This window comes from Zingiber officinale, chromosome 3A (assembly GCF_018446385.1).
Source record: "Zingiber officinale cultivar Zhangliang chromosome 3A, Zo_v1.1, whole genome shotgun sequence".
Classification (NCBI taxonomy): domain Eukaryota; kingdom Viridiplantae; phylum Streptophyta; class Magnoliopsida; order Zingiberales; family Zingiberaceae; genus Zingiber; species Zingiber officinale.
In genome coordinates this window covers 159553252-159570021 of record NC_055990.1, presented here as the reverse complement: position 1 = coordinate 159570021, position 16770 = coordinate 159553252, and the positions used below count along the sequence as shown (strand labels likewise).

Here is a 16770-nt window from a genome sequence, read left to right as displayed (position 1 = left end):
GCCTGTCTGCCCTGAGATAGGTGATCTCCGCCATCGTTGTCTCGGCAACGTTTGACATGCCTTTGCTCACATCATTTGCTTACCAGTCTCTAGATTGCTTGGGACATTGGCCCGCCATCTTATCAGCCATACAGATAGCGGGTAGGTCAATAGGCAACTTGAATCGGTTCTGCGTTTCGCCTACCTATTCGCCGTTTCCTCCGTCCCGCTTTCTGTCTTTCGGGATTGAACGCTAGGGTTTATAAAGTCAGTGGTGCGCAGTTTTGGCACTTCCCCGAAAGTTTCCTCCCCTTCAAGCTCGGTATGGAAAGTCCTTCTCCTTTTCTCGAGCCTCCCTCCCTCATCGATCTCCAGTCTCCTCTTCTTTTATTCCTCTACGAGTTGGAGCCGGGCGGCGGCGACGGTGCTAGTGGTGGAGGAAATGGGGCGCGGGAAGATCGAGATCAAGCGGATCGAGAATTCCACCAACCGGCAGGTCACCTTCTCCAAGCGCCGCAATGGGATCATTAAGAAGGCGAGAGAGATCAGCATCCTCTGCGAAGCGCAGGTCTCCGTCGTCATATTCTCAAGCTCTGGCAAGATGTCCGAGTACTGCAGCCCCTCCACCACGTGAGCTTGCACACGATTTGTTTGTTTTTCCTAAGAAAGAAAAGAAAAAAAAATTTTGGCTCATGTTTTTTGTGTGGTAAGTGAATTTTGAGACTCTGATGACGCTTGCGAATGGAACTGTGTCAGTTTGCCGAAGGTTTTGGAGAGGTACCAGACGAACTCCGGCGAAAAGCTCTGGGATGCAAAGCACGAGGTAACATGGCCACGAAAAAAAAAAGAAAGAAAAAGAGATTGCTTTGTTTCTTTTCCTTTGTTTCAAAAGGCTCCTTTTTTCGTCCATAAATGCAAAGATTTTTTTTCCTGATTTTTAAAACAAATCATGGAGATTCCATTTCTTTGACTTTTTTTTTTCTTTTCAGTCATCCCATTATTATAAAACCTTATTTTCCTCTACTTATACCAAAAGGTTCAAGAAAGTTGCTGTATTTTGCAGAGTTTGAGTGTTGAAATTGAACGAGTTAAGAAAGAGAACGACAACATGCAGATTGAACTAAGGTTTATTGTGCTAATTGACTGTTTGATTTATATTATTCACTGCATCACTCATTTGGTGAAGTTTATGCTGTATTATGATGGCTTTGTTCTGTGGAATTATTAGGCATCTCAAGGGTGAGGATCTGAACTCCCTTTACCCAAAAGAATTAATTCCAATCGAAGAAGCTCTTCAGATTGGCCTTACAAGCGTAAGGGAGAAGCAAGTGAGAAATTTGTTTGATGAATTTTTTATTCAGTGTAACTGTGATTATCTTTGTGTTGTTGAATCAGTAGTCATCAATTTTTTTCCCCATGCTAGATGGAGATCTGGAAGATGCACAAGAAGAATGTCAGCATACAAAAATCCTTTGCGCTGCAATTTGCTGTTTTAATTTTAATTTTAATTTTAATTTTAATTTTTTTATTGCTCCTAATGAGTTCCGTCTATTATATAGGAAAAGTTGCTTGAGGAGGAGAACAAGCAACTGACTTATATGCTGGTAATCTTCAAATGTTATACCTGTTTCTTGATTTACAAAGTTTGGTAGGTGTTGGATCAATTATTATGGCAATACTCTGTTATTACTTTTCATGTATTAATAGAGGAATATTAATAATGGGACACATTTAATCCAAAGTAACTTGTGGGTACAGGGACATGCTATTTTATCATTCTCTTGGACACATTTCACGCAACTATTTAGCCTCTTTAGCAAGTCTTCTTTAGCAATTGACCTTATGGAATTTAGATATCAGCATGGTCATCTCTAGCTATGAGTCAGGCGACTCTTTTGCTAATGTCTAGTTCTGGGAGATTCCGATGTATCACTTTTTGTTAGACATTTTACTTCATAATGTTTCTATTAACACTTGGTCTTTGCAAGTTTAGCACCATCAGCAATTGGCAATGGATGGAAGCGTGCAGGGACTAGAGCTTGGATACAAAGATAGGGAGTTTGCTCCACAAATGACTATGGCCTTCCGTGTGCAGCCAATCCAGCCTAACTTGCACGAAAGCAAATGATGACAATATCTCACATTTGTTCAGATGTTGTAGATGCTAAATTATCTTAGAAGGATTATCTATAGGTACCTTCTGTATTTTTAACATGGAGAACTTGCTACTGTGTTTGAACTACGTTGCTGAAGGTGTTATATTGTGCGAATGAATGCTTGTTTTTACCTAACCATGAGTCATGTATAATAATGATGTCTTGGAGCAAATCTTGCATTCTTATCATAATTGTGCCTTATCTTGCGTTTCTTCTCATTCTAGAGGACTTAAATTTGAATGGCGAAGTGGCCAGTAGTGATGGAAACAAGGATCGTGAAGATGAAGGTTCAAACCTGATATTATCTTTACTGAAGCATATTATATGTTTCTCCTTGAGTTAGTCATGAGCTTTTGGATCTAGGCACGTAGAGAAGAAATTGAGGTCGTTAGAATTGCTTGGTCACCTGGACCCAAATTCATTATTTCAAGAAAAATATCTTAGCCCTCGCACAATTCATTTTCTGCTTCGTCCTCTTTAGAAGTAACCAGGCCATAAGGCTCCTGGAATCAATTAAAATTCACCTTCTTCCATCTTGGAGTTCATCTATGTAATGTGTTGGTTCTCGGATCTTTAGAGAAACTTGTGGTATCGTTTACATTTCAGGAAGCAATATCTCTGAAAAAAGAGTGTGCCCAGTGTGCTTATGATTCATCCAGATGACATCTCTACCACTCTTTTTGTTTCAGTGTTTTTATCGGTATGCATTAGCTCTTTCTTTTGCCACAAAAGGCCCTACTTCCGGGACTACTGGCTGTCCCATGCATTAATCGAGTACAACTCATATCAATGCTGTCCATATTGTTATGAAAGCGAGTTAATGCTTGACTGCTACCTTTCGTTAGGACGTCTATCTTTAGTGTTCACTGTTGAATGTCCTTGAACAAAGACCATCAGACAAATTTTTTCATTCTGGAAAATACTGACCGAGCATTTAATTCATGTGTTGTAATCATGAATCGATTGATTAATAGGCTTGTGTATATCCTCTCCTCGTTGTCAAGAAATGGAGAGATTTGAGTTCCACAGATCTAGCCCACAAATTCACTTTTCTTGTCAAAATGATTGAAAATATCAACAATATGCTGCATGATTGGTTGACTGAGAGAAACACGACTATGGATAACTTTTGAACACTATCTTGTCTTCCACTTAGAATAAAATAAACATACATTACTGTTAGAATGCTGATAAACCTTCCTCAACCAACAATTATCTGTACATTTCGAGTACAACTCGTGACAGAGTCGATACCTTTTCTCTTATAAAATATGCAAATACCTTTATTCAACTATGAGATCCTAATAAATCCCTCCTCTTTAACCTTTTCTGTAGGGCAACGTTAATTGATGGAACACTGAGTGGTCTTTTGCACCTACTTCGTTAGTTGCTGCCTTTTCCGGATACAACTCTGGGCACCCAACACAAAAGTTTGTCATAACTCAGATGCTAAACATGCATTTGCCAAAACGACAGTGCGCGGGTTGGAGTTCTTTTATTTGATAGCTCTCAAGTTCTTGTAGTGGAGCTTTAGTGTATGATTTCCCACACATTTCGTCAGTGTTATTAATCCTCCACCTACTAGTGTGATTCTTCTTCTACGACCGGGTGCATCCAAAACCTCGCAATTATTATTTGGTTGATTAGATCAGCCAAAGCCCAACTTTGACCGGATAATTCAGATTGTTGGGATCGCAGACAGACGATTTTTAGCCAATTATTTTGCTAGTTATAGCAGAGTGAGGCCATATCCAGGACAAGGACAAGCAATTGCCACCACCAGCTTTTGTTGTTGCAGCTCTAGTGTTATCTGATTCCTCCCCACCAAGTCTTTAAAAAAAACGACTCTTATTGCCCTTCATCCAAAGCATATTCATGTTTTTGTGCCATATCTAACAGCTCAGTGAAAGTTGGGAGCTGATTCAGATTCAACTTTGACAGGTACTTCTTTCTCTCCGCTCTCCTCTCTCCTCTTTTTAGTTGCCTAGTTTCAGTTATACGAAGCTCTTATTGTAATCTTAAACTGATGATTAATTGTATAGATTTGCAACTCTGATTGCTTGGGGAAATGAGTTTTCCTGAGTTGTTCAGGTGCCCAATTGGCCTCGATTTGTTCACTGATCCAGTGGCTCTCAGCACGGGCCAGACTTATGATCGGGTGAACATCGAGAAGTGGCTTGCCTATGGCAACTTGACCTGCCCCGTAACAATGCAGAGGCTCTCTGACACATCCTTAGTTCCCAACCACACCCTCAGGCATTTGATCGAGCAGTGGCTCCTTGCAAATTCTGCCGTGTTTACTACTGTCCCAATGAAAAGCACGGATGTAACACTATCTGCGCTCAAGCACAACCTCCAATTCAGAGAATCCACCACTGTGACAAAGCTGGAAACACTTCGAATTATCAAACTTCTGTCTTCGGAGTCGAGCGCTAGGCAGGCTAGTTTGGTTCGAGAAGGCTTGTTTGAGCTGCTGCTGCAAGTGCTCTTCCAGTTTCCAATGGCAGAGGATGCTGAGATCGTAGAGCTTGCTCTCGATGGACTTCTCAATCTAAGTCCTTCGAGTGACTTGGAGTCTGTGAACATGTTGAGGGATGAATCCAACTTGGTTCAACTAGTGTTTTTACTAGAAGAAGGGAATTCCAGAGTGAAGACCAGATTGTGCTGCCTGTTGGAGGCAATCGCATCGTGTAGTTTGGCACGTGAGCTGTGTCTCGTCCTAGGAAGAAGGGAAAAGCTACTCCAAGTGCTGGTCTCTCTTCTGCTCGACAAATCCGAATTCCGAGGGCTAACGGAGGCTGCCCTCAGGGCAATCTGCAGTCTGTGCTCACTCGAAGCTAACAGGAACACTGCGATCAGAGAAGGCGCCATGGACGGCCTCGTTGGTTACCTTTCAAGCGCGATCTATGCTTCGCGTTCACGGAACCCGAACGCGAGTTTAGCTCTGGCTACGCTCGAGCAACTTCTGGCGCTGGAAGTTGGCAAGAGGAGGATGAGCAAGATGGAGAACGGGGTGATGGTGCTGGTGAAGATGGTGTTCAGGGTGCCCTGTGATAAGGGGTGCAGTGAGCATGCCGTTGGGGCGCTGCTGCTGCTGTGCAATGATTCGGCCAAAGCAAGAACGGATGCCATTAACGCCGGGGTGTTGACGCAGCTGCTGCTGCTGCTGCAGAGCCAGAGCGGCGAGCAGGTCAAGTCCAAGGCCAGAGCTCTGCTGAAGCTGCTGAGAGCCAAGTGGGCGACGGACCAAGGAGGACTGTGAGCTCGAACACGCATGTGCATGCGGTAGGAAAAGATCTGTATCAATCGGTGGTGTGATTTTCCTTTTTTATATATATCATCATCATCATGCAGGCAATTCGTTGTCATATTGTGCCATGAGTGATCTTTGATGTTTTGCAGTACTCTAGTTTATGATCCATCTCACTGTTTGCAGTGTCATATTTTGCCATAAATATGGCAATGCAATCAGGTGAAAGGGACATTCTTTCTGAGCATCTGAAACCTAAAGTGGAGGGGCATGTACAAATTTTAAAGTGGATCTTTTTGAGTTTGTAGATCGCTATAAGGTGTTAAGGATTAATTCTGTGGCCTTCCTTTCTTCTGCCACCTTGAAGGTATGGTCAATAATGAACTAGATAATACGTGGTAAAAGGTGAAATCGTTCGTCCGTCCAAACCCAAGGTCATCACAAGGGAGGTAAATCATAGCATCCTGAATAAGCATGTGGCAGGTGGGGTGAGTTGCACAGGGACCGGAGATTTACGTCCCGACTACCCTGAGTTTCGACCCTGCGACCTCATGTGGCAAGCATCCCACCACATATCAATTCGGATAACCTGTACCTTAGGCGATCAATTAGATTTTATAGAAATTTTTTATCAAAATCGAAAAGTAATCATGAATATAGTTTAAAAATCTAGCCTCTTCAAATTATGCGTCCCATTTAGGGGTATAATAAAATTAAGTTGAACAGTAAGAAACTTGAACTCTGACTCGGTTCATTATCTCTAAACTCGAGCTCGAATTCAACTCGAATAAGATTTAAATTTTAATTCTTAAGCTCGAGTTCTACTCATAATAAAATTAAATGGTTCGAGCTATATATATATATATATATATATATATATATATATATATATATATATATATATAATAAAATAAAATAAAAATAATTAATGTGTTGGTGCTTGTCTATAAAGATCATCCCATTGAAAATAATCTTTAAAGATCAGCTTCATCTTAGTGCTAGGTTATAAAAAAAAACATCATCCTATATGTAAGAGAGAGATTTACAAGTAAAAAAAAAGAAGAGAATTACATATAGATACGAAAGGAAAAAAAAAATTAGTCGCGTTGGATCATGCAGGTTGAATGTCGCCTACTGTTATATATATATATATATGCCTACTGTTATATATATATATATATATATATATATATATATATTACTATTTTATTAAAAAATCTCTCCCCTTTACTAACTAATTTTGGTGAACCCTAAAATGCATTTAGGTTATGCCTTTTTTTCTATTTAAATTAAAAATAATTCCAAGGTTTATTAGTAATTCCAGAAGCGAAACAATCAGTGATCTAGAGTTCGAAATTCGGCTGCGACATATTATTATGAATTTTTCTCTTTATTAATTTTCTTTGATTGTTTTATATAAAAAAATATAATTCTCTTTAATCCCACATTTTAGAATTGACAATACTATGATCAAAGAAGGTTCTATAAATATTTTGAGCCAACGATGTTAAAAAATATACTTTTTTTAGTTTTTTTTTTTACTAAGACAAGTATAATATTAAAATAAATTTTTTTTTGCATAGGGAAGCCCGTTACAGTAGTTTATAAGGGTGACACTAAAAAATTGAAACAATTTAGATTTTCAAAGACCCAAATAATTTGTATATTATTATATTACACACGCAACGCGTGTGCACGATACACTAGTATATATATATATAGCTTGATCTTAACTTATTAATTTAGTCAAACGAATTTGAACGATTTTTTTTTTTTCAAATTGAGACCAAAATAACTCACGAGCGAATCAAACCCTAGATATTGAGTGACAATTTGACACATTTCCGCTGCACTGTAGCTCCTTTTAATTTTATTTAGAAGTACCATCAAACACTTATCTAAGTCTCCTTGGGGCGGTGCGATGATTAAGACATGGGGTGTTACCATATGAGGTCTTGGGATCGAAACTCGGCGTGACCGAGCATAACCTCCCCCATGTCTTGGCCATTTGTACTAATGACTAGTAGCCACCCGTGATTTACCTCCTTCGTATTGGTCTAGGGACGGGTTGTCCCAACAGAATGCCGAGTTGATTAGAGTGGATAATAATTGTTAAAATAATTCTCAGCGGCATGCATGCACTAGGAAAAAAAATCCTTGAGGGCAGATTAGGAGCGTAATCAAAATTAAGCGAAGCATCAGAAATGAGTATGAAACCTCGCTTCGACTTGGGCCCAAATCGGCCCAAAATTGATGGTCCGACTATGAGACCTCGCTCCGACTTGGGCCAGTTGCACGAATCTTGAAACGGATTTCCTGATTCTCTTCCGGAATTGGAAGGGTCGAGAAGTTCGATCGCGGGGGCGGCTAGCGGCGGAAACAGCCGGACGGCGATGTCGAAGACCTTGGTGCAGCCCATCGGGCAGAAGCGCCTCACTAACGTGGCGGTTGTTCGTCTCAAGAAGCACGGAATCAGGTTCGAGATCGCCTGCTACAAGAACAAGGTCCTTTCGTGGCGATCAGGAGTGTAAGAGTCCCGGAACATCCTTTTCCCTTTTGGTCGCCTAACAACTATCTCCTCCTATTCCTTCTCCCTCTTCTTCGCACTGTACTTGATACTTCTTGTGAGTGTTTATCGTGTTTCCCAAATTTGTACGGCTTTTGTCTAATCGTTCTCGGGATGGAAGAGAGTGATGGGTTTATCAATAAACAGAATAAAGGTATTGTTTTGTGTAGATTGTGACTAGATTTATGGGCATTTTATAGCTCTAGAACTTTGCCTTCGGCTGTCGAGCTAGATTCCCAGTTTAATTTAATTGCTAGATTTACTTCTACGATTCTGTGTCTTGTGTTTATTATTTGTTTCCCTCACGCGTGTTTTGGGATTCCTAATAGTTATTTCATTTGTTGGTGTATTATCACTTGTGTCATACTTTGTACAAATTTTATTCAGAGAGAAGGATTTGGATGAAGTGTTGCAGTCACAAACAGTTTATTCAAATGTATCAAAAGGAATTCTTGCGAAGTCAAAGGAATTGATCGCAGCATTTGGCACCGATGATCAGTCAAAAATATGTTTGGAGGTATATGATAATAAGATTACAAACATAACAGATTAGTGTGCCTAGTAATGATTTTGGGACTATTTTTATGTGATAAAATATATTTCATAAATGCTATATTTAATATGCATTCTTCAACTCCAACGTTTGATCATTTGTACACATTTTATTTCTCAATGTCGGTCAATTAGGAAAAAAAAATTCCTTGTGCTTTGATAACCCCTATCTACAATTCTGATACAACATGAAAAGCAGCACACTAAGATTCTCTCCTTCCATCCATTGATGCAGTTTTTTTACATGTGGGTTCGCTATATATTATTCATTGTGGCTAAAGGAAATTTAAGTTTTTGTAAATTTGTGAGTTCTCTAAAATGTGGATGATTGATAGATCTTGGAAAAAGGAGAGCTTCAAGTTGCTGGGAAGGAGAGAGAATCTCAGTTATCTAGTCAGTTCCGGGATATTGCAACTATCGTGATGCAGAAGACAATCAACCCTGAAACTCATCGTCCCTATACAATTAGCATGATTGAGCGACTTATGCATGAGACTCATTTTGCAGTGGATTCCAATCAAAGCTCAAAAAAACAGGTAGGTTGCTTAATTTAAATTTCAACGTCCATGTTCATCTATCCTTTTTTTGGCAACCACAATCATAATTTCTTTGGGGGGCAAAAGAATTTTACCCCATCCAATGTGTCCTATCCTACTTCTGTAAGATGTATCTATGTCTATATTTTTTTTATCAATGATTTAGAGCTGAACTTGTAGATGAACCAGACAATTTATCATTTCACATTTCAACTGGCCAATTTATTGACAAATACAGACCAGAATTCTCATCTAACTCTGTTCAAACTCCCTACAGTTTCTAATAAAGCTAAATAGGCTCACTCTCTTTATAGTTTTTAAAACTTTTTTTCTATCTTATGGCTAATGAGAGACAATAAGGGTAGGAAATGGCAAGTTTTCATTTTAATTGGAGACTATATAGATGTACTTGGCAATGCTAGTCGGATAGAATGGTGTTGAAATGACAGTTTTTTTTTTTACTGTGCATGTGGCTAAAGTTTATTTTAGTCGAAAAAACAATATATGTACATGCCCTGATATGTACACAGTTGTGTGCATCTGTACCAACTGCCTTGGATTTCAACTCTTATCATATCCTGATTGTAATAAACTTTCTGAACTCAGGCTGACTCCAAGTTGAGAAATGGTCAGATTTCTGCTTCAGTATGAAGCAAATCAATTTTGCAAATAGATAATATTACAACACATATAACTCATATCACGTTTTTCTATAAGTTGTCATTGTTAGATTGGTTAGTATGTTAACTAGCTATAATTGATTAGTTAAATCTTTGATAATTATACTAGTTCTATCCCAGCACATCCCAGTTCTCACGCTTCATGATTATGCCTGAGTGTCTGACATTTTAACCAGATGTCATTGGATCATTAAACAAAGGGTAGAACTATAAAGGACTACTGATACATCAAGAGATAAATCGACCTGCCTCAATTCAGTTTGCTGGAAGCGAAGGGAGAATATGAAATTAGAAATTGTTTTATTGCTTGAAAGATTACCATAAATAATGATCTCTTCTATAGGTTTCAATTATATCCATCCAGTCTCCATGCAAAATAGATTATCTTATTGGAAATCGTAAAAGTACAAATAAAAAAAAAAATTCAGACTCCATAAAAATGAAATAAAATTATATTTTATACCCTTGAAACTCTCTCTTTTTATTGAAAAAAAAATACAGGACAGGCTTAACTTAAATATTTTATCCGCTTAATTTACCTTATCACGGTATTATTTGATTCATGAAGTGTCGGTCTCCATTAGTTATTTGAAGAAAAGTAGTAGTACGATTACATTTTTTTTGTCTCCTTTGGTAGGCATTGGAAGTTATTAGGGAGCTTCAAAAGCATTTCCCTATTGAAAGATCCCCTATGAGATTGCGGCTTGTTGTGCCAGAGAAAAGCTTTCCTACTCTCATAGAGAAACTCAGTGGTTGGAATCCTAATATTACTTCCAAGGATGAGTCTGGAAATGAACCATCTCTTGTAAGTATTGTGGTTGGAAACTGCATATGTATTGACCTTTGTTTTACATTTTATACTCATTAATTTACTTTGGACTCTTTTATTTGAAATTCACTAGACATTGTTGATTCTGTTCCATTATGGTTAGTTGTGAACCTTAAATATTGCACAATTAACTTAGATGCTATTGAGCTGCCAGATATATTGAGGGAATGTGAAAAGCATGTTTGAATTTTCATTTCTGACTTTTTGAAGTGCGTAACAGTTAATAGTGAGTGAGGTTTTGTGATCCAATTTGTTTGTTTTGTCCCCCCAAGTCACCTATTATTCTTTCTTCCTAGTTCTAACTTCTGATCATTTATTCTGAAGGTTTGCGAGTTAGAACCCAGATTTTTTCGTGATTGTGATGCCATGATGAGGAGCTTGCAAGGGAGGTTGGAAATACTTGCCGTATCTGTGCATATGGAGGGGGATGCTCAGGTCGACCAGTATGATACTGAAGAATTTATGCCAAGGTCAACAAAGGAGCCATCTGCAGTTACTCAACTGGGTGAGAGGCTGCACGAGCAAGAAATTTCCACTGGGAATGGTCACGGCGAAGATCAGGCCAAGCAGAACAGATGCAGCGCCTGTGGTGTTGCATTTGGAGATGCTAAACAGTACAGGGAGCACTTCAAATCTGACTGGCACAAGCATAACCTGAAGCGAAAGACGAGGCAGCTTCCTCCGTTGACTGCAGAGGAATGCCTAGCTGATTTGGAACTGGGCGATTCCAAGGCAGATCTCAAGGAATACTCTTTTTGATGCAATTTGTTCTTGATTTTATGTTTGGATTGTACTGACTAGGATATACGTGTTTAATTGATCACTATATTATAATATGTGTTTATGTTTCATGTTTGAATTATATATTGTTTTGTTTTATTTTATTTTATTTTCCAATTTTTAAAGCAAACCCGGGCCGGGCCGGCGGGGCCCGGTTGATTGCTCCCTACCCTTCTCCAACCCTAATTTAAGGCTCTTCTGTTGCTCTTCCATCGAAGCATCACGCGGCCGCCGCTTCTCGTCCTCTCGTGCATCTGCGATCTGCATCCGCGACCATGGCAAATTTCCTCCTCTTCGGTTTCCTTCTTTTATTCTGATTGATGTTTTTTTTAATATCTTCCTGTTTTCCCATGGCTCGGTTGATTAGGTTCTTCCGAACGACATCGATTTGCTCAACCCTCCTGCCGAGCTCGAGAAGAGGAGGCACAAGCTCAAGCGCCTCGTGCAGTCTCCGAATTCCTTCTTCATGGTAATCTCATTCCTGACGCCCATTAAAAACTGTCAATTTGTTCATGTTATACTCGCGCCTTCCATTACCGTTCCTTAATTTTTATTTTCTCCTAATCGTAGGACGTGAAATGCCAAGGCTGCTTCAACATGTGAGATCAAGTTCCTCTTTTTCTCTGTCGATTTTTTTACTATATTTGAATCATATGTGACACCTTTTTCCCCTCCCTGCAGAACTACTGTTTTCAGTCACTCGCAGACCGTGGTGGTGTGCGGCAATTGCCAGACGGTGCTCTGCCAGCCAACGGGCGGTCGCGCCAGGCTCACCGAGGGGTGCTCCTTCCGGCGCAAAGGAGACTAGGCACTCTCCTCTTCTTACTCTGCTTCTAAGGTTTTGGCACTTACTTTCATGTACTTTGATCAAGTTTCGTCCTTTTGTTTTAACTTTATGAATCATTGTGTAAACTGATGATTTTGCTGGTATGGAACTATTTGTTTCAATTATGATCACTTTTTTTTCTTTAATGTCGATGATTCAAGTTTCTCATGGTAATTGGTGGCTTATATACTTTGTCTAATGTTATCTTAACAGCTACAGTTGATCATGCTCTTACTTTGAATGCATGTTTTGGATTGGTTGCTTCACCGGTGTTAATGGCTAAAAACATATATTAAGATATAACACCTGTTGACTAGTGATTAAAGATTGTTAATGCATCATTTGATGGGTTTGACAAACATAGTTGTGAAAAACACGCCTGGCCTAGTGCAGCCAAGCCAACTGGGCAGTGACCCAGGCACAATACGCTTTAGGGCATCTCTGCAAGGTTTGTAAGAGGTTTATAAAATCAAAAAAGCCTTAAATTATTATGGAGGGGATGTTTGAGGTTTATAGTTTAAGAATAATAGTACAAATTCAGGGTATGTTTGAGATTTGTAGTTTAAGAGTAATAGTTCAAATTCATACATGCTCTGTTGTATCGAAATTGATACAATAAGTATGAAATAATACAATTTATATTATGAATTGGATCACAAAAAAAGTTTATTTAGATCTTTAGGAAATATTTCAATAAATTTTTATATTATTGATGTGGCATATTGGAATCATAAAAAAAATTATTTAAAACTCTAACGAAGATGTCTTAATTGTGTGCCTTTTGAGAGGTTAAGCTATATGCTTAAGGGATGATTTTCCTCCTCTTATTGAATTTTTTAGAAAAATTTTAAAAAAACTAATTCATACATTTAATTACTTTTTAAAATAATTAGATTGGTTTTGCATACATGTCATGTGATATATTTTTCTTGCTTGATTCCTATCGCTCCTAGAACATGAACATCAATTTTCCTCTTCTTCCTTGAAAATTTATTTTACTAATTTTCCTCTTCTTCCTTGAAAATTTATTTTACTAATATTTTTTTTTTATGCATGACTTTTCTTCTCATATTGACCTTCCTTCCCTTCTCAAATGTAAACTCTTCTCTTGTCTATAATATCTATAATATCGGTCTTTGGATTCAGTTAGATTTTCTTACTTTTTTCCTATTGTTTTATCATAATGGGATAGTTTTTTTCCTCATACATTTAATTTGAAGTTTGATTTTTCTTTACTTTGAAATTTAATTTTAATTATAAAATAAATTATTTTAATATTTGAATATCAGTAAAATTTATGTTTTTATTGTCGTTTAATAGTTTTTTAAATATTTAAATTTTGTGAGTGAATATTTTGATAATTTTTTTTATATATTTTTGAATTATTAAAATTTATATTAAAGTGTTCATTTTGGGAAGATGTGCATCCCACCCTGTGGCTAGTGTCTCAGCTGCTATGACAAAGAAACCCAGTTGTTTGAAAAAGGCCTATAGTTTTAATTAAAGCTTACTCTTGTTTCTTAAAAAATCTATTTAGCAGTCTATTTTTAAGATATGAAATATTTCTACTTTTATTTTTAATACTAAATCTTTCAAAACCTACTTTCGAATTGCTTTTCTGTGTTCCAATATAGATGTTAGACATTTAATAGTTTTAAAGTTTATTATAACCATTTAAATTCCTAGCGGATTTGCATATTATTATCTCTATTTTGGAACTGGCGAATTATATAATTATTGTCAATTATATTTTGAGTCAAAATAATCATAAAATGCACCATTTTTTAATTTTCTTTTTCAACACTAACAATTTTTTGGATTTTATTTATTATTAATTCTTATCAAAAATTTATTCAGTGACATTATTCTTAACGTGCATTTCTTCATTAGAACTTCTGCGGACGTTAATGTGAAATGTTAATGCCAACGTATTCAAGTATATTATTATCACCCATCATAACCTAAACCTGAGTAAACAGTAATCACTCTTATTTATCATCATTAAGACAAGTAAGATATATATATATTATATGTAGTAATAGAAGGCAAAGAGTAGGCTACGGCAGAGGAACTCGCGGGTTGGCAAGCAAGAACAGAGGCGATTTTCTCGGCGCACTAGCCCCGGAAATCTCCGTCATGTCCAATTCTTTTGCGTTCATTCCGCCGGGAAGTTTCCAGTCGAAGTAGAAGAGAAGGTGAGCCAACCCAACTTCCACCGACGACAGCCCAAACGTCATGCCGGGGCATATCCTTCGTCCTGCGCCAAACGGCACATACTCAAAGTTGAACCCCCTGAAATCGACGGCGCCGCTGGCGAATCTCTCTGGCCTGAAACTCTCAGCGTCGGCGCCCCAGTAGCGCTCGTCCCTGCCCAATGCCCACGCGTTGATCAGCACTCGAGCCCCTGCCGGCACTCTGTATCCGAGAACCTCGCACGTCTCCCTGCACACCCTCGGCAGCAACAGGGGCCCCGGCGGGTGAAGCCTCAGGGTCTCCTTGATGACTAATTTAAGGTAGTCGAACTTGGCGATGTCGCTCTCTTCCAGCTCTGTCTTTCCCTGTCCTTGCATAGACTCCCTGATCTCCCTTTGGGCCTTCTCCATCACCTCCGGGTTCTTCATCAACTCCGACATAGCCCACTCGATCACCGTCGACGATGTCTCTGTTCCTCCGAGAAATATTTCCTGATTTAATTTGTTCATCGAGATATGTAAATGTTAATTAGTAAGGAACTCAATTTAATTATATTTTCTCGTACCAAGACGATGGCCTTGATGCTGGTGGATGTTATTGGAAACTCTTGGTCGTCGTCGGCTTGGTCCTTAAGCCTCAGAAGCACGTCGATGATTCGATCCTCCTCCTCCTCCGAAGAGCCTGAAGCTCGATCAACTTGACGCTGAGAGATGATCTCGTCGAACACCTCGTCGATCTGCCGCCGGACGCTCTGCAACTTGAACTTTAAGCCGGTGAGGGTGTCCAAGAACTTGAGCGACGGGAACATGTCGGCCACGGCGAAGCTGGTGACCAAGCCCACCCCTTCCTTCACCAGCTTCAAGAACTTCCCTTTCTGCTCGCACCTCTCCCCGAACGCCGCTCTGATCACGAGCTCGTTCGTCATAGACATCACCATCTGGCTGAGGTTGAGAGGCGCAGTACTCTGGCTGCGCGACGCATTTGCGATCTCCGCGGAGAGCTTACGGACCGCGCGCTCGCGAATCGCGGCGAAGGACTTCACGCGACGGGAGTTGAGTAGCTCCATGGCGTACACCTTCCTCATCTGCTTCCAGTAGCCGCCGTAGGGAGCCATGGCGACGCTGAGGCCGTCGTAGGACAATATGTTGGCGAAGGTCAAGTCCGACGGCCGGTCGGCGAAGTTGAGATCGTGAACCTTGACGATCTCCTCCACGGCTTCCACGGAGGAGGCGACCACTAGGTCCGCCTGGCCGAGCCGGAGAAGCAAGAGTGGGCCATGAGCTCGGGCAAGGTGGCGGAGCTTGCGGTGGGGATTGGCACCGGCGAGGTGGTGGATGTTTCCGACGAGCGGAAGTCTAGGCGGTCCAGGCGGAAGACGGACTAGCTTTTGTCCCGCCTCACTACTCTTCCTCATCCTCTTTAGAGTTGCGATGAAGAAGACGAAGAGGAAAAGAGCGACGAAGAAGGAAGAAGAGAGAGAGCCGACCAAGACCATGTGTGCTTCCATTGCAGTAGCACACGTACTACGTAATGTTTATGTTGATGGATCTCTGCCACTCTCTCTTCCATATATTTATAGAACTACAAAAGGTGAAATCGTTCGCCTAGCTCTTCTGCCGCACCCAACTTAAGGTTATCATGAGAAAGATAAATTATGATAGTCGAGAGAGTAAATAATAGATGGGGTAAGGTACATAGGATTTGAAGATTTACTCCCGGCATCCTTGTGACTCGACCACGCATTTTTAGCTGCAAATGTAACTATCATTTACTATCTCGGATAATCTCGTGGGATTTCCATATATTTATACAAGATTTCATAGAGAGAGATCTCTTGAAACGGTTTAGTGGCTATCGTATGAAATGTTGACACTATGAGTTTTAGGATTCTAATCTCGACATAATCGAGATAAATACTTCTCTTATGTATCAATCATTATTTTTAAAATTAGTAGTCATTCATAAATTATATTTTTATGTTAATTTTGGGATGAATTGACAAACGCATTGTGAGCTCAACCAAGATTTGAGAGAGAGAGAGAGGGGAGGACCATCTATCCACTCACTTGGTCCATATATGCTTGCGTCTCTACTGGACAAAAAAAAATATCAAGTCAACCATTTTACGCATTAAATATTATATCTTGTAGTGATATAGATTGAAAATGATAAATAAAAAGCTATGAAATTAGATTTTGTAGCTAATTGGGTGCGAACTATAGACCAAGTATTACTTATCCAACGTGTACACAAAATTTGAAAGGTTTATTCAACAAGTCGTCAGTAAAACTTGCATGAAAATTGTACGGAGGACTAATTCAAAATGGTCAGAGGTGCAATTCAGTATTAATTAATATCTAGTCAACTATTTTACGCATTAAATTTTATATCTTGTAGTAATATAGATTGAAAATGATAAATAA

The 16770-nt window shown here is 39.2% G+C and overlaps 5 protein-coding genes across 5 annotated transcripts; 4 read left to right on the top strand and 1 right to left on the bottom strand.

Annotated features, from left to right (window-relative positions):
• Nucleotides 1–265: 265 nt before the first annotated feature.
• LOC122053070 (MADS-box transcription factor 2-like) lies at nt 266–2270 on the top strand. The gene is made up of 7 exons (XM_042614944.1): nt 266–609; nt 736–802; nt 1043–1104; nt 1208–1307; nt 1403–1432; nt 1539–1583; nt 1973–2270. Exons 1-7 carry the CDS (start codon nt 422–424, stop codon nt 2105–2107), a joined length of 627 nt encoding a protein of 208 aa, XP_042470878.1. The 5' UTR covers nt 266–421; the 3' UTR covers nt 2108–2270.
• Nucleotides 2271–3546: 1276 nt separating this feature from the next.
• Nucleotides 3547–5493, top strand: LOC122053069 (U-box domain-containing protein 26-like). The gene is made up of 2 exons (XM_042614943.1): nt 3547–4076; nt 4178–5493. The coding sequence occupies exon 2, from the start codon at nt 4204–4206 to the stop codon at nt 5395–5397; it is 1194 nt and encodes a 397-aa protein (XP_042470877.1). The 5' UTR covers nt 3547–4076; nt 4178–4203; the 3' UTR covers nt 5398–5493.
• Nucleotides 5494–7675: 2182 nt separating this feature from the next.
• LOC122053067 (ribosome maturation protein SBDS-like) lies at nt 7676–11412 on the top strand. Its single transcript, XM_042614940.1, has 5 exons — nt 7676–7912; nt 8339–8468; nt 8839–9039; nt 10357–10524; nt 10873–11412. Exons 1-5 carry the CDS (start codon nt 7779–7781, stop codon nt 11305–11307), a joined length of 1068 nt encoding a protein of 355 aa, XP_042470874.1. The 5' UTR covers nt 7676–7778; the 3' UTR covers nt 11308–11412.
• A 63-nt stretch (nt 11413–11475) lies between these two features.
• LOC122053068 (40S ribosomal protein S27-2) lies at nt 11476–12285 on the top strand. The gene is made up of 4 exons (XM_042614941.1): nt 11476–11606; nt 11696–11797; nt 11899–11927; nt 12010–12285. Exons 1-4 carry the CDS (start codon nt 11604–11606, stop codon nt 12134–12136), a joined length of 261 nt encoding a protein of 86 aa, XP_042470875.1. The 5' UTR covers nt 11476–11603; the 3' UTR covers nt 12137–12285.
• A 1781-nt stretch (nt 12286–14066) lies between these two features.
• LOC122054197 (alpha-humulene 10-hydroxylase-like) lies at nt 14067–15900 on the bottom strand. Its single transcript, XM_042616005.1, has 2 exons — nt 14913–15900; nt 14067–14838 (listed from the first exon to the last, which is right to left on the bottom strand). The coding sequence occupies exons 1-2, from the start codon at nt 15852–15854 to the stop codon at nt 14212–14214; spliced, it is 1569 nt and encodes a 522-aa protein (XP_042471939.1). The 5' UTR covers nt 15855–15900; the 3' UTR covers nt 14067–14211.
• Between the last annotated feature and the right edge of the window lie 870 nt (nt 15901–16770).

Coding starts and splice junctions, on each gene's coding strand:
- LOC122053069 (XM_042614943.1), top strand. CDS start 4,204: ATGAGTTTTCCTGAGTTGTTCAGGTGCCCAATTGGCCTCGATTTGTTC.
- LOC122053068 (XM_042614941.1), top strand. Junction 11,798..11,898: donor CTCCGAATTCCTTCTTCATG/GTAATCTCATTC, acceptor TCCTAATCGTAG/GACGTGAAATGCCAAGGCTG. Junction 11,928..12,009: donor TGCCAAGGCTGCTTCAACAT/GTGAGATCAAGT, acceptor CCCTCCCTGCAG/AACTACTGTTTTCAGTCACT.
- LOC122053067 (XM_042614940.1), top strand. CDS start 7,779: ATGTCGAAGACCTTGGTGCAGCCCATCGGGCAGAAGCGCCTCACTAAC. Junction 7,913..8,338: donor CTTTCGTGGCGATCAGGAGT/GTAAGAGTCCCG, acceptor AATTTTATTCAG/AGAGAAGGATTTGGATGAAG. Junction 8,469..8,838: donor AGTCAAAAATATGTTTGGAG/GTATATGATAAT, acceptor GATGATTGATAG/ATCTTGGAAAAAGGAGAGCT.
- LOC122054197 (XM_042616005.1), bottom strand. CDS start 15,854: ATGGAAGCACACATGGTCTTGGTCGGCTCTCTCTCTTCTTCCTTCTTC. Junction 14,839..14,912: donor GCATCAAGGCCATCGTCTTG/GTACGAGAAAAT, acceptor AAATTAAATCAG/GAAATATTTCTCGGAGGAAC.
- LOC122053070 (XM_042614944.1), top strand. CDS start 422: ATGGGGCGCGGGAAGATCGAGATCAAGCGGATCGAGAATTCCACCAAC. Junction 610..735: donor TACTGCAGCCCCTCCACCAC/GTGAGCTTGCAC, acceptor GAACTGTGTCAG/TTTGCCGAAGGTTTTGGAGA. Junction 1,308..1,402: donor CAAGCGTAAGGGAGAAGCAA/GTGAGAAATTTG, acceptor TCCCCATGCTAG/ATGGAGATCTGGAAGATGCA.